The sequence below is a fragment of the Eutrigla gurnardus genome, assembly GCF_963514095.1.
Source record: "Eutrigla gurnardus genome assembly, chromosome: 21".
NCBI classification, from domain to species: Eukaryota; Metazoa; Chordata; class Actinopteri; order Perciformes; family Triglidae; genus Eutrigla; species Eutrigla gurnardus.
Genome location: NC_139932.1, coordinates 1,205,754 through 1,228,534, shown reverse-complemented (window position 1 = coordinate 1,228,534; position 22,781 = coordinate 1,205,754). Strand labels below are relative to the sequence as shown.

Below are 22,781 nucleotides of genomic sequence, written 5' to 3'. Positions count from 1 at the left end.
TGTGAATATCTGTGTAATTCTAATATTTAACGCTAGCTTGTAGGCTATTAGTCTCATGTTGTGCAATAATAGTTCTGTTATATATATCTTTTGTGGTTGGTACTGCTACTACTAATAATGACAATATTATAGGTAATTTATATAGAACTTATCAAAATGAGCAATTACAGTGTGCTTTCAGATGCAGAGATAAAACAAGAAAGGAGAGAATAAAAAGCCAGATATACACATTTCCACAGATTTTTACAAACAAATATAAATAAATCTAAATGCGCTTTTTTAAAATATGAATCCGAACGTAGTCCTGAACAGGTCACCGACAGATCACATGTAACTATTTCTATGACTTGCTGTCAATGCTTTGAAGGCTGCTTGAAACTGTCCGACTGGACAGCAGCTTTTTGTCTCCACTGCTGCTGTCGCCTGATCTTGTCTACTTTCCAGGCGAGGAGCAGTTCATCTCAAAGGTAGTTTAGTTGTCTCAATCTAACTGCAGTGTTTCCCATACATAGACCAATGTGTGGAGCAGTGCCACAGATTTAACACCGAGCCACAAATTTATTCAGGTTTTTTTTTAAAAATCTAAATATCGTTCGGTTCTTTCATCTCCGCATAGCACTCTTTCTCCCTGTCATTCTCGTTCTCTCTCTCTCTCTCTCTCACACACACACACACAAACTGTGACACAGCCGTCTTTTGAAATATCGTTTTTCTTTGAGCCGAACCTGAAAATGATAAAAAATAAAATAATAAAATAAGATGGAGATCCTACGGAAAGCCCGGGACGGAGCACCACTGTCTTATAATGGACACCACATTGCCATATTTCCCGACTACACCGCCAGTGTTGCCAAAGCTTGAGCTGCATTCACGGATGTACGGAGAGCACTACGAGGTCGGAAAGAGACCCGCTACGGTTTACTCTATCCGGCCAGACTTCGAATCACACACCGGGACGAGGACAAGGAGTTTGTGGACCCCCAGAAGGCCATGGACTATGTGAAGAAAATCCTCCCAGCAACCGAGATAGTAGGCTGAGTGTACTATACAGGCTGAGTGTACTATACAGTACTATACAGTGACACTAACAGTAAGAACCGGTTATGATAATGACGAGTGACTCTCATATTATGAGCGATGTTTTTTTTTTGTTGTTCGCTTGTTTGTTTCTTTTCCCCTCTCTGTTATCATATCATATCAAATCTGAAATTTCACATGGGGTCATTAACAGTGCAATCTATATCCCTTTTAACATACACCAGCATGCCCCATGAGCAATATAAGGTTATAGTAGTCCTCGCCATTATCATTTATCCTAAGTTTTTTAAAGTAAGAGTAGACTACTTCTAACTCTTTTTCAGAGCTTGTTATACTAGTAATGTATGTTTACAAAGCTGTAAAGAGCTGTTTAAAGTGTAGGTCCGGAGTGAAATGGACCCTAGGTAATTTCCACCAAGACCTCCAGCCAAACACCCCCTCGGAAGCATTTTTAGCGATGGTCAGCAGTGGTCAAGATAGGGCGAACAGCCGAACGGCTTCGTAATAGCGCTATGGTACTTACAGTATATCTCGTAAATTTCCCCACTAATAATGCATGGAATGTTACCAAACTTCTGCAGTAGTACACATAGGGTCTCTACTCGCAAAACGAGGCATTTTAAAGTTTGTAAGTACATCAGGAGTTTATTTAAAAAGAACACTTGCCTGAAAGCTTCTACTGCTAAAGCTACGCTGTTTGCATAGACGGCACCGTGTTTACACAGCTTCTTCTTCGTTGGTGTTTAATGGCAGTCGGCGTATACCTGGCTGTTTCCGTGACGCGAGTTTCACGCGAGAGTATGAAAAGGTTTCGCTTAATTTTTTTTTCATAAATGCTTATATTATCAGGTCGACAAGTGATATGATAATGACTTAGAACGGTGGTCCTCACTTCCACTCTCCCTACTGGGTCGTGTGGAAAGTATTCGTATGAACGTCTTGCCTAGACTATTATATTTATTTCAGATGCTACCTGTGGAAATTCCTAAAAGAACCCTTGATGACCTTGAGAAAATGATATCAAAATTTATATGGCAAAAAAAACGCCCCAGAATTAGACTTAAAACTTTACAGTCACTGAAATCAGATGGAGGTCTTAAACTTCCAAACTTAAGATATTATTTCTGGGCTGCACAGATCAAGCCACTTGTAGTATGGATTCAGAATGATACCTTTACACGATGGCTTAATATCAAGAAAAGTATATGCCCAGAGCCTTTGGAGAACTTAGCCTTTTTAGACACTCCTACAAAAGAAATGTCGGACTGGACAAAAAACACTTTAAAAATCTGGAATAAAATACGGTCAGCCTTTGGGTTGCCAAAGGTACTCTCATCATTAACAAATATTGGACTTATGAAGATCTTCACTTCTAATAATTTAGATTCTGGTTTTAGGAAGTGGTCAGACCATGGCCTAAACTATCTGCACCAGCTAGTCAAGAATGACAATTTGAAAACCTTCGCACAGTTGAAAAATGAATTTGATCTCCTCAGGACAGACTTCTTCAGATATCTGCAGCTGAGATCTTTTCTGATGACACACAAAGATTGGGGAAAACTTATAAGACCCACCCTTATAGAAAAGTTTCTCATTTCACAAATAAGTCATGGCGATAAGAAAATAATTAGTAAATTATATAATATATTCTTAACAAATGTACATAACTCTGAATATATAAGACTGAGATGGGAGGCGGACATGAACAAAAACATATCACTCGACACATGGAAGGAATTTAAGTGGAAAGTAGTTACTAGGTTCTTCAGAACACCAGCAATAACAACTAAGATGGGACCAGCACATGGTAGCTCATGTTGGAGGAATTGCGGCACTGAGAATGCCAATCATACCCATATATTCTGGCTGTGTCCCAAATTGAGCCTATTTTGGAAGGATGTTTTTGATGCTCTCAGAGAGGTTTTCAAACGGGATATTCCACAAACCCCTATAGTGACATTATTGGGAGCAGTTCCTGAGGGTATAGAAGGAAGGGATGTGAAGTATCTCTTAAACATTTTGCTCACAGCAGCGTTAAAATGCATAACCATCAGATGGCTAATGCCAGATCCTCCTACTTATAATGTATGGATCCAGAAAGTATGGGACATTTACCAGATGGAGCAAATGACATATTCATTAAGACTTCAAAAACCTATTTTTATTAAACGATGGAAACCTGTTACAGCTCTGCTAATACAATAAGTTTGTAGCATAAGACTCTTGATCAGGTACTAAACACATTCACACCATCACACCATGTAATTTGATACCTAGAGTGGATTTCTCTCCCTTTCATTTATTTATTTATTTTATTTATTAATTCCTTCAAATTATTATTAACAATATTACCATTCTTTGTATTATATTCCATAATTCATCTTCCTTTATTTTATTTTTGTTTTATATTTTCTCTTACTTTAAATCTGTATAATTGATTTTATGTTCTATTTATTGTTATTTTATTGCACTGCTTTATTCTACAACTACAACAAGTGTTAAGATAATGTGCAGCTGTAAAAAATTTACATAAAGGGAAATGGATTTGTCATGTTACTATTGTGAAAAAATTGCCTAAATAAAAATTAAGTTCTAAAAAAAAAAAAGTTGTAGTATTTTCATGCTATAGTGTCTTTGAAAAAGCAATTGCTGAAGAACTAGCGTGTACACTATGCCAAACTGCACCTTTAAATGCACAATAAAAAAAGTGAATTAAAGCTGTGGAATATTTTAAATGTAATTTTTGAATGTAGAGTTGGAAAATGTTTTATTTTTAAATGTTATCAATAATAACGACTTTTAAAGAAGCAGCTCTTTTTCACTTGACATTGTTCAGCAGCTTAATATGAATTTATTTAGTTTAAGGTCTTCTGATTCCTCTTTTTCAGTTTTGGGCGGTCGACTGACAAAAGACAGACACTACAGTTTTCACACATTCACAAAAACACATTTCATGTGGACAGACGCATACACAATGCAAAACAGCATTTGGTGGATGTTGGTAACACAATGCTGTAAATGTGTGTGTGTGTGTGGTGTCCATGTTTTTGTCTCACCTGCCAAAAGTCCTGCTTTAATAATTCATTAGGGGTGTGACGAGATCTCGTACCACGAGAACTCGCGAGATTAAAGTCACCGATAATTCTTGTCGCGTCAAAAATCCGTCTCGCGAGATTTGTGAGCTATACATAGCTGAGGTTTTACAGACAGCTGTTACTGACTCGGAGCTTAAAAAACCCAACCCCGGCATCGCTTATTGTTACCGACAATGCACGTAATATGGACGTGGCCGTGCGCGACGCGGGATTGAAGTCGTACATCTGTTTTGCGCACACTATAAATCTTGCAACCCAAGCTGGCTTCGGTGTTCCCCGCGTCGCTCGTTTACTCGGGCGGGTGAGACGTGTGACTGCTTTTTTTCATCGTAGTTCAGCGGCTACCGCGGTGAAAATGTCCAAGCAGAAACGGCTACAATTACCATCAAACAAGTTAATGACAGGCACGTTGGATATGCTGGCTCGTTACCTTGAGCAGCAAGCTGCCATAGCAGCATCACCAGCCCAGAGATGAGACAAAACTCCCGAAGCATTGATACACTTGACAGCTGTGATGTCAGAGATGCTGAAGATGCTGTAGTTGCAGCATGTTGTTCATGACATACTTGGTCAGGCTCCGTTTGCACTATTTGCACTCTATATTGACAAAGTAGAACTTTGATTTGGTTTTGCACATATTTACACTTGGGAAAAAGAAATATTTTATTTTATTTATTTCATTTTAACTTTTATAAATTTTAGTTTCAGTTTAAATTTATGAAAGAAGTTTATTAAAAGATCATGCTTACATCATGCATGTAAAGAGTTATAATAAAATATTTCAAAATGCATGTGCAACTCTGTTAAATTAAAGTCTGTTAGTCCAGTCATATATTTTGTCATTGTAGTTTTCTTAAAATCTCGTCTCGTCTCGTTCTCGTGAACCCAATATCGTGTCTCGTCTCGTCTCGTGAGCGGAGTGTATCGTCACACCTCTATAATTCATCAATTAATACTTCACTTAAACTGATTATCACAAGTTAACTACTGTTACTTTTGGTAATTTACATTCTCTTTTGCAAGGATCAAAACCTAACACCCTCATTGAAATGCAATCTTGAAGTCCTTCTGCTTTGGTTTACAATAAAAGAAGAAAGAAAGAAATTCACCAAAACACTTAAAAAGGACCACAGACTGAATCTAACCAATGAGCTCAGGTGAATGTCTTGTTTATCGTTTATAAATTTGGCAGACAATAAGATGCGGTGTGTGTTTGTGTTTCAATCTACTGATGAGGAACAACGAACATCTCCTTCGTGCCTCTAACTGCAACCAGTGCTTGTGTGGAATCACATGACTGTTTCTCTGCATCCTCGTTGTGCGAATCCATCATGTCTGGCCTTGACCTTCCTCCAGCTCCTGCTCCCTCTCCTCCTCTTCCTCCTCCTACCCTGTAGAGTGTGGGTACTGCCACAGCCCCACAGGTGTGTTTGGCCAGCGCCACCAGCTCCTGCCGCGCGAGCGGGTTGAAGAGGATGTAGAGCAGCGGGTTGACGCAGGACGGCAAAGGAGTCACGAAGAGCAGCACCCCTTTCGCCACCTCTGGCCCGGCAGCAGAGAGTCGAAGCAGGGAGGAGAAGGAGAGGAAGGCGACGGGGAGATAGAGGAGGCAGTTGGAGAAGAGCAACCAGGCAACATGTCGAGTCAATCCCACATCTTCTGCAGTGGCGGGCACAGCTTTGTTGACCCGACAGTTGAGACGAGTGAAGGCGAGCATCATGACGAGGAAGCACAACGAGTCGAGGAGCACCAGGGAAACGGAGACGGCCAGAGAGGATGAGGAGGAAGGCAGTGGCAAACAGAGGGAAGTGTTGCTGTGTCCAGCCACCAGGGGGGGCAGTGTGACGGCAAGGCCCAACAGGAAGCATAGACCGATGGCCAGACGGAGGGCAAGAGCCGACGCGGAGCCACCTGAAGAGAGAGGAGAGGGAAATCAGACAGTACATGATACACACGATGTGTGTGTGTGTGTTTATGTGTGCATGTTTTTCCCACCGGTGGCAGCCAGGAATCGCTCCAGAGCTGCTATGGTGAGAAGGAAGAGGCCGGTCTGCGATGCAAACACACACAGGAAGCCGCTGAGGCAACACAGGAAGCTGCTCTCCCACCTCGCCCCATACCTGCAATGCATGCACAACGCAAGTCCAAGTACTTTTATTTTAAAATTCGTTATTACTTTTTGGGGAATTTATCATAGCTTGGCAAAGAGGGTAAATTATATAAATGTATTTATATAATATTTACATTTATTTTAAATAAAACTATTATTTTAAATGTATTTTATTTTCTATTTAATATAAATTGATCATCACAGATGGAGTTGATACATTTTCACAAGTGGTTACATTTTGAGATAAAACATACAACAACATACAGTACTTAATGACTCATTTTGTCTTTAAATTGTTCATAAAGATGGGGGGGGGTCCATAATATATAGCCTTATCACCATTTTGACAGATCAACAAATCTATTAAAATAAGATCCAGGTCGTTATCTGTGAGTAATTTATTGTTTTAAAATCACATGGCTTATTAAGTGAAATTACACTTCATTCTTTTTATTCTAGTTTAATGAACCTATTTGTATTTTCTCAGTTGCCACAACCTTAAGAATCCCCCAAATTTTGTGGCATTCTCAGTCCCCCACAAGCCCTGTCAAAGCAGATCCCCAAAGGCACCACAAAGTGCCCAGTTTCCCGCTGATTCTGTTTAGTACCTCCAAAAACTGCCAAACGTCCAGGCATCCACCGCTGCCAACCACCCACTCCACACTCCCATAAGGCCATTCACCAGGGCCAGGAGACCAATCAGCAGCTTGGGTGGAGTCACAGAGGTGGCGGGGGAAAAGAAGACACACAGGACGACCAGACTGTTGCTGACCAATGAGAGTGCTGCAATGAGCCACACCCCACCGCGGATCAACCAGCTGCTGAGCAGATAGAGGCAGGGGCGGAACGGTCCTGGAGGATGGAAACACCAAATATTAATTTACTTTACAATCAATAAATAAATACAGCTAGTAAATGTCTACACACTCTAAGGGCCCTAGTTTCGTAGACCAGGCGTAGTCGGCGCGCAGCGCACCTGCGCCACGCCGACGGGGTGTCTCTGCCTGGACTTTGCAAGTTTCGTGCACCGCGCAGGCTAGCGCAGGCACTCCTCCCGTCACTCCCACCCGCGCAAGTGGGAAAGAGGGAGGAGAAGAAGGCGTGAGTGGGAGACGAGGAGGAGACAAGGCGTGGACTGGGATTAACACAGCCGATTCAGATCTTCACCAATCAAATGAGCTCCTCTCCTCACCTTTAATGCGCCAGGCGAAGTGCAGTGCAAGTTTCGTCACAACCAAATGACAGAAGCAGCGCCGCCGCTCCCACCACGCTCATCACGCGCTGTGCGTGCGTATAGTCAGAATAATTATAATGCCGATATTATATCACTATAGAAATTGTAGGCACATTTTAGGCACGTCTATCACAAAACAGGGTCAGGGCGCACAGCAGTAGACATAATAGACGAGCCGGCCGGGCCATTCATCATCATCATTACCGTCTTCATCATCTGCGCTCCACAGCTGCACCGGATTCCCCGTCCAACACCAGAACGGCGGGACACCGGGACCTCGCGTGCCGCTTAGACTAGCTGCAGCCCCAACTCCGGTTCCAGCTCGCGACAAAGTTTCCACGGACAACAGGCTGCCGAGGCGCAAGACCAGGCACGAGCTGTTGTATTTTTTATTTATTTTTTTTCAGGCATAGACGCATTTTATTAACAGTGGATAGATATGAAAAACAGGAGAGAGAGAGAGGGAGATGTTTTGATCCGAGAGGTCCAAGTTTCAGCTGTCTTAATTCAGTCAGGCTGTGTTTCCGTTACGCGTGCCATCCGCCTTTGATCCAAAGTCAGATGTGACGGGGGCAATCTATATATAAATTCACGTCTTGATTCAATTAGTTGCATTAAATAGTGCTTGTTGTGATTATTTATTGCATTTAAATGTGCCTGGAACTGTGGAAACCTGCCTGTGAGGTCTTGGTGACGTGTGCGCACTGCGCGCCGGTCAGCCAAACTGCCACTCCGCCAGCTGTAATTCGCCGAGAGTAGACCAGGTTGGAGCTGGCGGATTTTCAGCGCAGTCTCGGCAAGGCTTTTTGCCATGAAACTTCCGCTGCGCCAAGCTGAATCTGTGACGCCTCCCCCTGCTGCACCACCACACCACCAAACTGCCAAACTGACCGTGCGCATGGCTGCGCTGGTCGAAACTTGCATTATGCCGGCTCCGCCACCCTGCGCTGCACCACGAATCTAGGACCCTAAAAGTTTTAGCTCTAAACTTGGATTAAAACAAAGAAAGTTAATCCCCCTGGTTTCTATACCTTTCTAAATGAGTTTCAATGAGAGGAAAAACTTTTCTAAAACAAGCTGATTTCTACTAAGAAGAGGTCACCTCATTGACTGACTATTTTTGTGATCAATTATGTAGTTATTGATCAGCTAATCAGCCAAACCTGATTGCAGGAACGTGCTGCCTCTCCTTGACATTTCTGATTAGAAATGTGTAATTTAACTTAATAATCTTTCCTCAAAATTCTTCTTTATCCGACCATTACTTGATAACTTTTGAATTATTACTACTTATCCTAAAAAAAAGCTACTACTCTCAGGGCCAGATTTACTAACGCATTCGCGCCCACTTGAGGTGCAATCCATTCGCAACTAGCACGTAAAAACATGGAACGGTATTGGAAAAAGTGCAGATTGTGTGCCAAACTTGGTGTCATGGCGGCAGCATAGACCGTTCTGGCGTCCACTCTCCTCCAAACTTTTTCCAAAATCTACGGCGGCGTGGGCAGCCATTCAAATCAGATAACTTTCATTAAATGCCAACCACAAGACAAACTACGGCAGCTAAACAAGTGCTGATGCCTTCTCTACAGAAAGAGCTCGGTGAGGAAAATGCGTCTCTCGTGAAAGTCATTGAAGAGACAATGGCAAGATACTTCAAAGACGCCGACGAGAAGTCCGAGGCACGGATGAACAGACTTGAAAAGCGAATTGAAAGTATGCATTCTATTCTGTCTCGTCACACCGAAGAGATAAAATCGATTCGCTCAGAAACTGTCAATATACAGGAGCGTGTTGCCACAACAGAAAAAACGACTTCTGAATGCCTGAAGAAGCAGCAAGCTCTGGAAACTAAACTCACGGAAATGGAGGATTGGGCGCGCAGGGAAAATCTCCTCATCTTCAACTTAAAAGAGGGAGCAGAAGGACAAAATGCTCTCGCCTATCTTACGGAGAATATTCCATTATGGTTCCCTGCCCTGGCGTCTGCACCGCCGGAGCTAATGAGGGGCCACCGGCTGGGACGTCCACCGGCCAGCGGTAAAACACAACGCTCCCGTCCGCTGATAATCAAGTGCCTTCGTTACACCGACAGAGACACATTGCTAAACGAAGCAAGGAAAAACCCTCCGGAGGTGCATAATATCCAGCTGAGATTCACCGCAGACTACAGTGATGCCACAACTAAGCGTCGGAAGCCATGCTACAAACTTATGCACGAGGCGAGGACCAAGGGCTTCCAAGCTTTCCTCCTCTACCCGGCCACCATCAAGTTATCCCGGGGAAACGACGTGCACATTTTCCAGGAGGCAAGTGTAGCCGAGCGGTTCCTTGCAACCATGGACGAATAAATGTGGCGGTGAAGGATCTCCGGAGTTGGTAAGACTGATTCTAGACTGATCCTAAAAGATTCAACTTGAAACAAGACTGAATTACTTGGATTTATTGACGCTAAATCGCCACAGTGACAGTTTAACAATGCAAACTTTCCTTTGTTTCGTTTTTTTTGCTCTCCTTTTTTTTTTCTCACACTTTTTGTGGCAGCCTTTTTTATGTGGGCTACATTAATTAAGCGGCACTACATGCTCCTACTTTTTTTCCTCTTCGCTGATAACTGTAGCCCGCAATAAGCCGCTCACTGCCCCGTGGTACAAAGGCCTTTTTCTTTCCTTTTTCTTTGGATGGAGGGTGGAGGGACTCTTTGTTTCCCTCATGGACACCGGTATACTTTTTTACGATAGTTTTTTTTTTTTTTTTTCTTGCTTTGTGTTGTTTTGTTGTGTCTTATTTTTTCTCCCTTTTTTTTCCTTGTCTCGTTGTTTTTTTTGGAGGTGTGCGTGTGTGTGGGTGTGGGTGTGTATGGTGGGGGGTGGGATGGGGACCCAGATTCAGTCCAGATTTAATTTGTATCTCAATTTACCTAGCTGGGTTTGTTTGCCTGATCATGCTATACATGAATTTGAAAGCCTATGAATAAAATCAGTGTCTTATCCTGGAATGCACGGGGCCTTAATTCCCCCCAGAAACGAATAAGCAAATTAGAGAAACTGTTCAGGAAAGATATACACTTTGCATTTATACAGGAGACACATTTTTTGAAGTCTGATGTACATAGATTTCAGAATAAATACTATCATGTTATCGCATCCTCCTGTTTTGACAAAAAAAGTAAAGGCGTCCTTATAGCTGCTAAAAGTAATTTCAATTATAGTATTCTGGGAACAGGGGGCAGTGATGATGGGCGAATCACTTTCTGTAATATTATTTTGATGGTGTCAAAATTGCTCTGATTTGTGCCTATGCTCCAAATTGTTTTGATCAACATTTTTATGATTCATTAACATCAATATTACTAGACCTCCCTGAGTTTGAGCTCCTGATAGGAGGTGATTTTAATGCTGTGTGGCTGCATCAGACAGACCGAACAGGGGTAACAGAGAGTAGAGATCAACAGTTGTCCTCTAAAGCATTACGAAAATTGGCTGCTGATTATGGACTAGAGGATATGTGGCGTTTGATGAACCCCTCTATTCGGGACTTCTCGTTCTACTCTGCTTGTCACAAGACTTTCTCAAGAATCTATTATATTTTTGTCTCCCAAACTCTTTTTAGTAATATTGATAGCACTACTCTGTATTATGCACCTTTTCAAGAGCTGGCCAACCCAGAGCCCCTCGTTGGCGTTTCAATGCTAGTTTGCTCCAAAATGATGTGTATATAACAGAACTGGAGGCTGAATTAAAAGATTTTATACAAATAAACAGCACATCCGTTGACGACCCACGAGTGTTATGGGACGCAATTAAAGGTTGCATCAGAAATAAAACCATATCATTCGCATCAAATCTTAATAAAAGTAGAAAGCACCGTATTGATTTTCTTGAGGCTGAAATTGTAGCAACAGAACAAAGTTTGGTAAATGATATGTCGCTTGAAAACATTAACAAGCGCCAGAACCTATTGGATGAACTTAGTAGCCTGCTGAGACAAAAAACAGAGTTTATTATGCATCGCACGAGACAAAATCATTATATGAATAGCGCCCGACCTAGTCGCCTTCTCGCGCTAAAGCTTAGAGCAAATAACCAATTAGCAAACATTGCAGCGATCAGAAATGAAGAAGGAACTTTAACCCCTGATCCTGTAAAGATTAATCACACCTTCAAAGGGTTTTTTCAAAAACTATATACATCGGAGGTGGTTTATGATGAAAAAACCTCCAATAATTTTCTGAATTCGTTATCTTTATCTAAATTGCCCTTGGATGCTGTACACTCATTAGAGGCACCAATCACTATAGAGGAGCTAGGCCAAGCTATCAAATCAATGAATAAAGGCCGATCACCAGGCATTGATGGTCTACCTCCAGAGCTATATTTGGCTCTCTGGCCTCAGCTCGGACCTCATTTGTTGAATATGATAAATGCTTCTATCTGCAGAGGATCTTTCTCTACAAGCTCCAATATTGCTATAATATCTCTTTTGTTAAAGAAAGATAAGCCTCCTGTCGATTGCTCATCTTACAGGCCTCTAAGTCTCCTTAACTGTGAAATTAAATTGTATGCAAAGGTTTTGGCATCCAGGTTAGAGTGCTATATGCCCCATCTTGTTCACCATGATCAGACCGGGTTTATAAAATCAAGACTAGCTTCGGATAATGTCCGCCGACTACTTCACATCATACACTCAGCCTCCAGTTCAGAAAATAATAGTTCTATTCTTACTTTGGACGCTGAGAAAGCTTTTGACCGGCTGGAGTGGTGTTACTCTGTGCTCTGACATATGGGCTTTAGTGATAACTTTATTCTCATGATCAGACTGTTGTATGTTAATCCTTCTGCTGTAGTGATAACGGGTAATATTTTTTCTCCTAGGTTCTCAATTTCGAGGTCTTCACGTCAGGGATGCCCATTGTCCCCTCTTCTCTTTTCACTGTCATTAGAGCCTGTAGCTCAGGCAATAAGGCAGTCAGAGGTTATAGAGCCGATCACTGTACGTGATACACCTCATTCTATTTCTTTATTCGCAGATGATATTTTAATTTTCATAAAGAATCTGGCAGAATCACTTCCACATCTGATGAAAATACTTGAGACCTTTAGTAATATCTCTGGATATAAAATCAACTGGAGCAAATCAGCATTAATGTTACTGGGTAAACAAAGCGATCAGACTCCTACTTTAAACTTTCCTATACCTGTTGTCACTAATTTTAAATATTTGGGTGTTTCTATCTTTCCTTCTTTGGATTTGATAACCATAAATAATTATAATAAGGCTTTGAAGGATGTAGAGGAAGACTTAATGAAATGGGGTAAACTCCCTACTTCCTTTCATTCTAGATTATCGGTGATTAAGATGAATGTTTTGCCACGTGTAAATTTTATAAGTTCAATGATCCCTCTTGCCCCTCCAAACAATTATTGGAAAAAGTTGCATTCTATCATAAATCAGTTTCTCTGGAACAAGAAAAAACCGAGAATTAAAACCTCTACATTGCAAAGGCACAAATCAGCAGGTGGTGTGAACTTGCCCAATTTTGAGTGGTACTCGTGGAGCTTTGTCCTACGTCCACTTGCTGTCTGGTTAAATCCAAACAGTCAGGTTTCATGGCTCCCCATCGAGGAGAAATTAACATCTCCATATAGCCTGCATAACTTGATACATTCTAATATTTCTCATAAGCTAGTGAAACGTGACTTTGGACCAATTATCTCCTATCTCTTCACTGTGTGGCTTAAAGTCCAACAGTTTGCAAAAATATACTCAAAATGTTTTCGTCAGTCTCCAATCTTTCATAATTGTAGTCTTTTAATAGATGGGAAACCCATTTCTTTTCCCCAATGGAGTGATAAGGGAGTTAATACACTCCAGGACATTATAGGGATACAAGGTCTCCTTGAATTCCGGGAATTACAAAAAACTTTTGATCTTCCGGGCACTTCCTTTTTCTTTTATTTACAGTTACGGGCAGCAATGCGCGCTCAAGGTGTTCCGTGGGACTCCAAATTAGAAGATCATCCCTTTCATATTAAACTGAATACTAAAGGTAAAAATAAGGGTATTGCCTCTGAGTTGTACAAACTGATTGTGGAGGCTTCATATAAACATCTGCCTTTAAATAGACTTTGGAAAAGTCACATTATAAATGCTTCCTCAGAGTTCAACTGGCAATCTATATGGTCAAATATTACTATCTCATCTAGAAACCCGAATCATCAGATGATTCACTATAAGTTTGTCCATCGATTTTATTTTACACCCCAAAGACTTTATCAAATGAAACTTAAAAGTAACCCATTTTGTGATTTTTTTTCAGGCAATACCGTTGGTACATTTTTTCATTTAGTTTGGCAGTGCCCGGAAGTTAACAGATTGTGGGAAAATATTTCAAGTATATTGTCTGTTGTAGTGGAGAGAACTATTCCTTGCTCTCCTTCTCTACTATTACTTAATGATATTTCTTCTCTGAAACTAACAACAAATAATAGCCGTCTTCTGTTTGCTGGGCTTACAGCAGCTAAGAGGATGATAGCCTGCCGCTGGAAACCCCCACATGTAATGTCAATCAAGGAATGGCTTTCTTCATACAAGGACATTGCACAGCTAAAGCTTACCACTGCACGATTACATTCAGCTAAAACACAAAATGTCAGCTGTTGGTCAAACTTGGTAAAAAAAATTGAAAGTTTAATGTAAGAATTGTATTTTTTATTTTTATTTATTTATTTATTTTATTTTTTTCTGGCTGTGCAGTGAACTGCTTATTTCTTGTGTACTTTGGTTTCTGTCTATTTGACTAAAACATATAAAATGTACATGTACAGATGTGCATGCAACAGACATACTGGCTATGTGTGTGGTCATGAAATTTCTGGGTTAGGGTAGAATGAGTGAGTGAATGAATGATGTATGAGTGAGTGCTTTGGGATATTATTGGTTCTGTTTTGTCTTTTTTGTTGTTATTGTTGTTGTTTTGTTTTTTACAGTATACAGTTACTGGACTTGATCTATGTTATGCTGAAATTGATTGTAAATAAAAGTGAGAAAATAAATAATCAACGCAGCCTGGACAATTCCGTTTTTGTGTTCTTTATTATTTTTTAGTGAATGATTTATCTGAGACGGCTCAGGTATTTTTTTATTTTCCTGAGAACACAAGTAGTCGCGGACGTGGATGTCTCAGGTCTGGATGTCTCAGGGCTGGATGTCTCGGGTCTGGATGTCTCAGGTCTGCATGTCTCAGGTCTGGATGTCTCAGGTCTGCATGTCTCAGGTCTGGATGTCTCAGGTCTGGATGTCTCAAGGTTCTGTGCTTGGACCAATTCTTTTCAGCTTGTAAATGCTTCCTTTAGGCAATATCATTAGAAGACAGTCTATAAACTTCCATTGTTATGCTGATGATACTCAATTATATCTATCAATCAAGCCTGAAGAAACCAATCAGCTAGTTAAACTCCAGGCATGTGTTGATGACATAAAATCCTGGATGACCTGCAATTTCCTGATGTTAAACTCAGATAAAATGGAAGTTATTGTACTTGGCCTAAACTCCTCCGAAGCTCGCTGTCTAAAGATATAGCGACTATTGATGGGATTGCCATCGCCTCAAATACTACCGTAAGAAACCTTGGAGTAAACTTTGATCAGGACCTGTCCTTTGACTCACATATTAAACAAACGACAAGGACAGCCTATTTTCACCTGCGTAACATTACTAAAATTAGGCCAATGCTGTCTCAAAAAGATGCAGAAAAACTTGTCCATGCATTTGTTACCTCAAGGCTGGACTATTGTAATTTCTTATTATCAGGCTGTTCTAATAAATCTCTTAAAGCTCTCCAGCTGGTCCAGAATGCTGCAGCGCGTGTTATGACTAAAACTGGAAGAAGGGATCACATTTCTCTATTAGCTTCTCTGCACTGGCTCCCAGTAAAATCCAGAACAGAATTTAAAATCCTTCTCCTCACTTACAAGGCTCTTAATGGTCAGGCACCATCATATCTTAACCCATTTATACTGGATGCTGCGCAGTGCAACCCCCTCCCGGCGGTTGCTGCGACGCACAGCATTGTTGATTCGTCGCCGCATGCAGCATATAGTGCACTATCATTGGTTCAAATACACATGTGGTGGGTCTTGTTGATATTTTAAAACCACATGACCAACAAAATGTGTGATTCGTCGACAATAACGTCATCAATCAGGCATACATGTGCGCAGCAGCCGGCGGGAGGGGCAATGTCGCATTGCGCAGCATCCGGTATAAATGGGTTAAAGAGCTCATTAAACCCTACTGTCCTGCTAGAGCACTACGCTCTCAGAATAAAGGGCTACTTGTCGTTCCTAAAGTCTCCAAAATTAGAACAGGGGCCAGAGCTTTCAGCCATCAAGCTCCTCTTCTCTGGAACCGTCTTCCGGTTCTGGTTCGGGAGGCAGACACGGTTCCCACATTTAAGAATAGGCTTAAAACTTCTCTCTTTGACACTGCTTATAGTTAGGGCTGGCTCAAGTCTGCCTTGGACCAGCTCTTAGTTATGCTGCTATAGGCCTAGACTGCTGGGATTTATAATGACACTGTCATGATCTGTGTTTTTCATTGGTAAAATTCCTGTTTTATTTTGTAGTTTTGTCCCCTGTGTGGTTTCCTGTCTTGTACTTCCTGGTGCTTGTTGTTTCTTGACTTCCCCACCCTCTCATGTTGATTACACTACCTGCCCTAATGTGTTTCACCTGTCCCTCATCAGCTCCCTGCCTTCCTGTGTATATAGTCTGTGGGTGCAGTCGAATAGTCTTTTTTGCTTAGGAAGGTTCCTAACTGAAGAAGTGACCCGGAAGTAAACAAGTGGCCGCCATGATAAGAGCTGTTCGAATTCTCTAAATGCATAGGAAAGGAGCTCCAATGCTTCCTTTCAGAGCTCCTTTAGCATAGGATGCAACGGACCTTCCTATGCGATAGGAAAGGAGATTACGCCGACCCACAATTCTTTGCGAGAGCAACATTTAAAGTGCCGCACACCTTGGCCGTTCATGAAAACAAACGATATGTGCATTTACATATTTAACAATGACTTTCATGCAGACATATAGTAATTGGAATAGTGATAATAAATGTGTGTGGACAGTGATAATAATTGAATGTTTTTTTTTTATTTATTTCAATCATGTTACAAATGTTTGACAAAAACGAAACTAAAACCACAAATGAAAAGTAAATACGGTCAAACAGGAAGGAGGAGCTGCTGGACCTGAAGCCGGTCAGTGAACCAGCTGTTAATAAAACCAACATGGGGAGAAGTGGACGATGCGCTTTTTGTAGTCCATTATTGTAGTTTCTCCAGCGCAGACGCGCGTCAATCGCCGGTGCCGATCATCAGCTGTCAATCATCAGCGGCCGCGTTATAATGACGTATCTTAGTGAAAGTCCGGTCGGATTCTCTGAGCACCGCGGTCGACTAGGCTATTCCTAAGTCCCAAGTCCTTTTGCGTTCTCCTATCGTCTTTCCTTAACCCCGTGACGTTTTCCCCAGAGGTCAAGGAATAGGAGATAGGAATAGGAGTTAGGACCTTATTTTTTGACTATTCGACTGCACCCAATGTTTTCCCTGTGTCTCTGTCGGGTCATTGTATGTGTCATTGCTGTTTGTTCCCTCCATGCTGCACTACCTTGCGTTCCGCGGAGTAACTCGTGTTCCTGTGTCCAGCCTCCCATCTCCTTTTGTGATATTTTGTTTATCTTAAGTGTTTCTTTTTGAATGTTTGAAATAGCCTTGTGGCCTCCCTTAGTTGATACTTTCTTTAATTAGTTAAATAAACATGTTTGCCTTGTACTTTTTGTTCAGTTGCCTGCATTTGGGTCCAACCCTCTTTTCCCCTTTTCAATACACGCAACCGTAACGGACACACTGAGCTTCTCATCTTGCAAGTCTCCCTGGACCGTGGTGGAACCTGATCCTGACTGCACCGACACCATGGTCTTGCTAGTATTTTGCTAGTAAGGATTACTCCCGGGAGTCTGGTTGTGCTTTCTTGTCTACTGAGGTCCTGACAGATGCAGACTGCTAACTGACCTGATGCTGGATACACCATAATGTAGCTCCGCCTGCCTGCTGTGCGACTGCTCGACTACTACTGCTTTTTGGTCTACGGGGACATGTTTGGCATGGATTCATCTTGGGGTGGCTGTGCCATGCATTGCTACTGTTGATACAACTGCTACTGTTAATAAAACATCAACTGGTCACGAATGGGAATCCCTCAGTATGGCCCATCATGTGGCCAATTTCCATCTGACGAGGTCACAGTATCCCATGCCATTCCACTGGAGAGACTGGTTAATGCTCAAGTGAGGAAGTGGCTTGGGCTGTCAAGATGTCTCAGCAGCATCGGGCTGTATGGGAATGGAGCCCTCTCTCTGGCAATCTCAGGCCTGGTGGAGGAGTGCAAGTGTGCCAAAGCAAGGCTGGATATGTTCTATTGTTGAGTGCCGCTGCTTCCACCCTAGCAACAGGGAGGAAGTGGAAACATGCTGCAGCAATAGCAGAGGCAAAAGCTGCCCTCAGACACCGCGACATACTGAGGCACGTCAAAAAAGGCAGAAGGGGCTTTGGGTTGGGAGCAACAACACCCACATGGCAGATGTGCCAGAGTGCCACAGTCTCCCAATCCCAGCAAGGCCCTTGGATGAAGTGGGATGTCATTGACCAGAGGAGAGTCACACAGGTGAACTGTGGAACATGCATACTAGCAGGCTTTTTTAGATTTATTATCACAGCCACCTATGATGTTCATCCCTTCCCAAGTAATTTACATCTATGTTTTGGAGAGGACCCAGCCTGTCTCCGGTGTGCAGCCCTGGAAAAACTCAAACACATCCTGGTGAGTTGCAAGAGCAGCATAACCCAAGGAATGTATGCCTGTCGCTACAACCAAGTGCTGAGGTGCTCGGCCTCATGCAGTAGGGATTTTTCCATGCTTAGTTTAGTAAGCAATCCAGTACATCAGTATAGTGGAGTCACTTTATAATTAGTGGGTGAAAGCAATGTACCTTGCCGTCTCCAAGCTTTGGTAAATGTCCAAGATGATGGCATCTCATCAGCTCCAGTGCAGCAGACCCAAAGACGGGGAACCATTTGGGATATTCTCTGTAAAGTAAGCCAGGGCATTCGAGCCACTACCTCTTTAAGGTTGAATATGAACAAGTTATCCCTGTGTGTCCTGTCCTCCCTTTTAATACGTTTTGATTCCTAAGTGTCCTTAGTTTCATGCACACATCTGTGTACTTTGCCTCATTAGAGACACACTCCTGGAGGTTTACAATTTCAGGGCAATTAGTTCTTATATCTTCAGTGTGCCGTTACAAAATAGTGTATATTATCAATTAATTTCTCAAGACTATTGACACAAGCTTCTGATTTCTCGTCACCTCCCTGAAGTATCTTGCTATTACCTCCTTCATGACTTTCGCCCCATGACTTTATTTACTTCCTGAGGAAGCTGAGGTCCTTCAACGTTTGCAGCAAGATGTTGGAGATCTTTTATCAGTCTGTGGTGGCCAGTGTACTGTTCTTTGCTGTGGTTTGTTGGGTGAGCAGCATTGGAGCCAGCAACACCAACAGACTCAATAAACTTATAAAGAAGGAGAACAATCTTTCCTGACACAAACCATTACCTTTCCCAACAACTCTCTCACTTCTGTCTGTGAACTGTCTGTCACTCTGGACTATTTTCACATGCATCTTGTATAGTTTACTATTGTTCATTGTATAGATTGCACTGTATTTATACACTGTATTTATCTTGTTTTTATATTATGTTGTAGTTGTACAGTGTTTTATCGACCCACTGCTGCAGTGTCAAAATTATTTCCCACCAATGAATGTCACAACATGAGAAACTGCCCACACACTTGTTGACTTTCTTAAAAAAGTTTATGGAGGGTGGATCCCCAGACTGTCTAGGCTGCCGCCATGGTCCCAGGTCCCCAATTCCTTACATACTGACATCATTCATTGACTGACTTAAATAAAATTTCATATAAAAAAATATGTACTACGGTATATAAATAATATAAATAACTTCATTTTTATTTTCAGGTACAAAATAACAGGTATGAAAAACATGGAAAGGCAATGAGGTATTGATCACGACAGAAGGATTCCTCACCTCCTTTACTTAAGTAAATAACAAGTATAATGTCACTGAATGGATTCAAGTATTACTAATGGTAGTTTGTGTTACCTGGTGCAGGGCTGCAGTCCACAGAGTGCTGAAGTTTAGGTTCATCATTAAACTTCACCAGAAAATCCTCCCGACCGCGATCCACTGCTGAGACACAGCGAGGAGAGCAGGACATCAGTCGTCAAAAGACTTTTAATTTGGTATATCATTTTACTCAAACAATTAAGCCTAGGTTGACTGCAGTATTTAGAGGTTTTATTGCAGTTCTTCTTTTAGATGGGAGGGTGTGTTTTGTGTCACCTTGGCTAGAGAGGATAGAGGTTTCTTTTCCAGTAGAGTCTGCTGCCTCCTCTCTCTCCCAGGATGAACCTCCTCCTCTCCTCTCACAGGAGACAAAGACACAGCACTGGAAGGCGTATGGAAGTTCCATTACCCTGAACACACAGATAAACCCCTTTTTAATTCTTTGTTAATTATAGTGGCGGAAGAAGTATTTTTACTTATAAAAAGTAGCAATACCATAGTATAGAAATATGAGTAAAAGTTCTGCATTCAAAATCTTACTTATGGTAATTAAATGTACAAAAGTATCAAGTATTGAAAGTGAAAGCACTCATTATGCAGAATGAAACCCTGAAGATCTAGCAGCTTCTCCCCGAACCTGCCCCAAAACATCTTCACTCAATTCCTATGTGGAATTAAATGATTCAATGATGAATAAGATACTGTAGAAGAAAATGCGTTACCTTACAATTCTTATTTTAATCTCATACTACTATTCGTTTCTCTTGTTGAAAAGACCCTTTGATCTTTCCCCCTTCCTGAACTGTCTCCGAGACATCTTTGTCTCACATACATTGATCAAGACCTGATGAGTGGCTCATCGGGTCTTGGTTGTGCTCCTGGTTGTGACATTGTCTAGCTGTCCCGAGAACAGTCACCTTGTAGACATCCACAGATGTCTCTTCCTCTGTAGAGAGACATGTGTTGATTAAATGCAAATCCACTCATGACGCTGTTGGGGATGTAGCAGGAGCAGATTTGGTTATCAACAGATAATTATTAATGTCAATATGATTATCGATACTAGTAATTATATTTAATACATTATTATGATATAGACATAAATATACGGGCCACCACCCTGGGATCAGGGAAAAGATAAAGGTTTTATACTCACATGCTAATCATCGTGATCATTGGTATGGAAGTAGAAAACAATCGAACAATTAAAAAAGGCGTGAAATTCAAGCACTAGCCTTCACAACCTGCTGTTATCCAGTGACATATACACAACAAGCACAAGAGACCGCTAGTTATAATATAATAAGATTTATTAAAATCAGTAATAATGATCACAATCAATAACACTGCAATTAACAAAGCCTTATTACCTAACTACCTAAATACACACAAAGCTAAGCTAAACAAAGGAAGAGAGTGTGTGTGTGCGTGCGGGTGGGTGTGCGTGTGAAGAGAGGAGAGAGAGAGAGAGAGAGAGAGATGGCCGGGCGCGGCCACCAGGTGGAGCTATTCCTCCCAGCGTTCAGGGGCGGAAGCGCTGACGTCAGATAGAATAGCAAGAGAGAGAGGGAGAGATGGCCGGGCGCAGCCACCAGGTGGAGCTATTTCCCACAGCGTTCAGGGGCGGAGCCGCTGACGTCAGATCGAATAGCGAGAGAGGGAGAGAGAGATGGCCGGGTACAGCCACCAGATGGAGCTATTTCCCTAGCGTCCGGGGACGGAAACAGCTGGCGTAGGATACGTGTGGGGGCGGTGTATGTGTGTGTACATGTGTGTTAGCCGGAACAAAGAGAGAGGGAATGCGCGCGTAATACACAAAGGATCAGTAAGCTATTACCATCACACGGGAGCTCGTGAATGAACTGGCATTCGTTCGGCGGAACCCCGGTCCTTTAACTGACGGTAGATCACTTACTGAGCTCGTGAATGTGTCCGAGGTTGGACACACACCGTTACCGAAATGAAACCCCGCGGCGTGGGTACACAATCAGCATTCGAATACAACAACACTAGAGTTGGGCGGTATCCAAATTTTGATACCGTCAAACTTCCTCCCTATTTTATACGGCATTACCGTGACTAATTAAAAACTATGACGTAAGGCTCAGACGACGTCACCAAACTTATTAGAGTTTAGCTTCTCTGCCCGAACCCGGGCCGGGCCTTTAAACAAGGGTTTGTGTTCGTTTGTTCTTTTTTTTTTCTATCATTGCATTTATGCCCCTAATCTGAGGAGAAGGCTAGGCATAAACATTAAATATTATTGGTTATGATTATGTTTAGCAGAGTAGGTCTATGTAAGAAATGTGTACAAAGTTACACAAAGTAAATTAAAAAAAAGACGCTACACATAGTGCGCACGCATCATTCATAACGGTTCCGCTCTGTGCAGCTAAATCAAAGAATAAAGGAGTTACGCTAAAGTGCAACATGGAACTTGGAGACATAAAGGATTAATTAAAAACAGGACAATTAACGTTGAGCAAGTCATCAGGAAAGTCCGAGGTACGGGATCATTTCAAGTGACTAGTGGGAGAAGGCGATAACATACGTGTCATATCCTAATCGCGGCACTAACTTAGCCTATAAAATTATTCGTATATTTTTGTGACTGATTAGCGGTGCATTCGCAGCCGCACCCCCACTTCCCACGGATATGCAAATACAACAGCCTCATGCATGAAAAATAATTGTCGGCTTGAAATCGGGCTCGGGCTCTTAATTACACTTGGGCTCGGGTAGGGTCGGACTTGATTTTCTGGGCCCGAACTAAGCTCTACTTCTCATTAGGTCGGAACCCGAAATATACTGCCAAACTGCAGAAGACGCGACTCGCCATCCTCTCTCTACCCGTGGTATACCGTATTACCTTATTACCGCCCAAGCCTAAACAACACAGAAAGCAACGAACTCGGCGGTCCGTGATCAAAACTTAAAACATGTTAACAAGAATTACAAGCATATCCTACACTATCAAACTTATGTCTCTGCCCAGACAAATAGCCTCTTACTTTGTCGATGTGTATAAGTCCGTCTTGTGCGTTGGTGGTGCTTCTTGACGCGCCGGCGGGATGTGGTTCGCGAGTCATTGGCGGCAGCG

The 22,781-nt window shown here is 42.0% G+C and overlaps 1 protein-coding gene across 1 annotated transcript in view; it reads right to left on the bottom strand.

Annotated features, from left to right (window-relative positions):
• Nucleotides 1–5,346: 5,346 nt before the first annotated feature.
• Nucleotides 5,347–22,781, bottom strand: part of LOC311031893 (leucine-rich repeat-containing G-protein coupled receptor 5A-like) — a gene marked incomplete at its 5' end in the record, with an annotated part of 148,023 nt that continues 130,588 nt past the window's right edge. Inside the window, 5 exons of the mRNA XM_084038449.1 lie at nucleotides 5,347–6,044; nucleotides 6,129–6,253; nucleotides 6,852–7,095; nucleotides 19,718–19,804; nucleotides 19,958–20,091. Coding sequence (XP_083894575.1) covers nucleotides 5,359–6,044; nucleotides 6,129–6,253; nucleotides 6,852–7,095; nucleotides 19,718–19,804; nucleotides 19,958–20,091 — 1,276 coding nt within the window. The 3' untranslated portion in view covers nucleotides 5,347–5,358. The remainder of the gene's footprint in view (nucleotides 6,045–6,128; nucleotides 6,254–6,851; nucleotides 7,096–19,717; nucleotides 19,805–19,957; nucleotides 20,092–22,781) is intronic.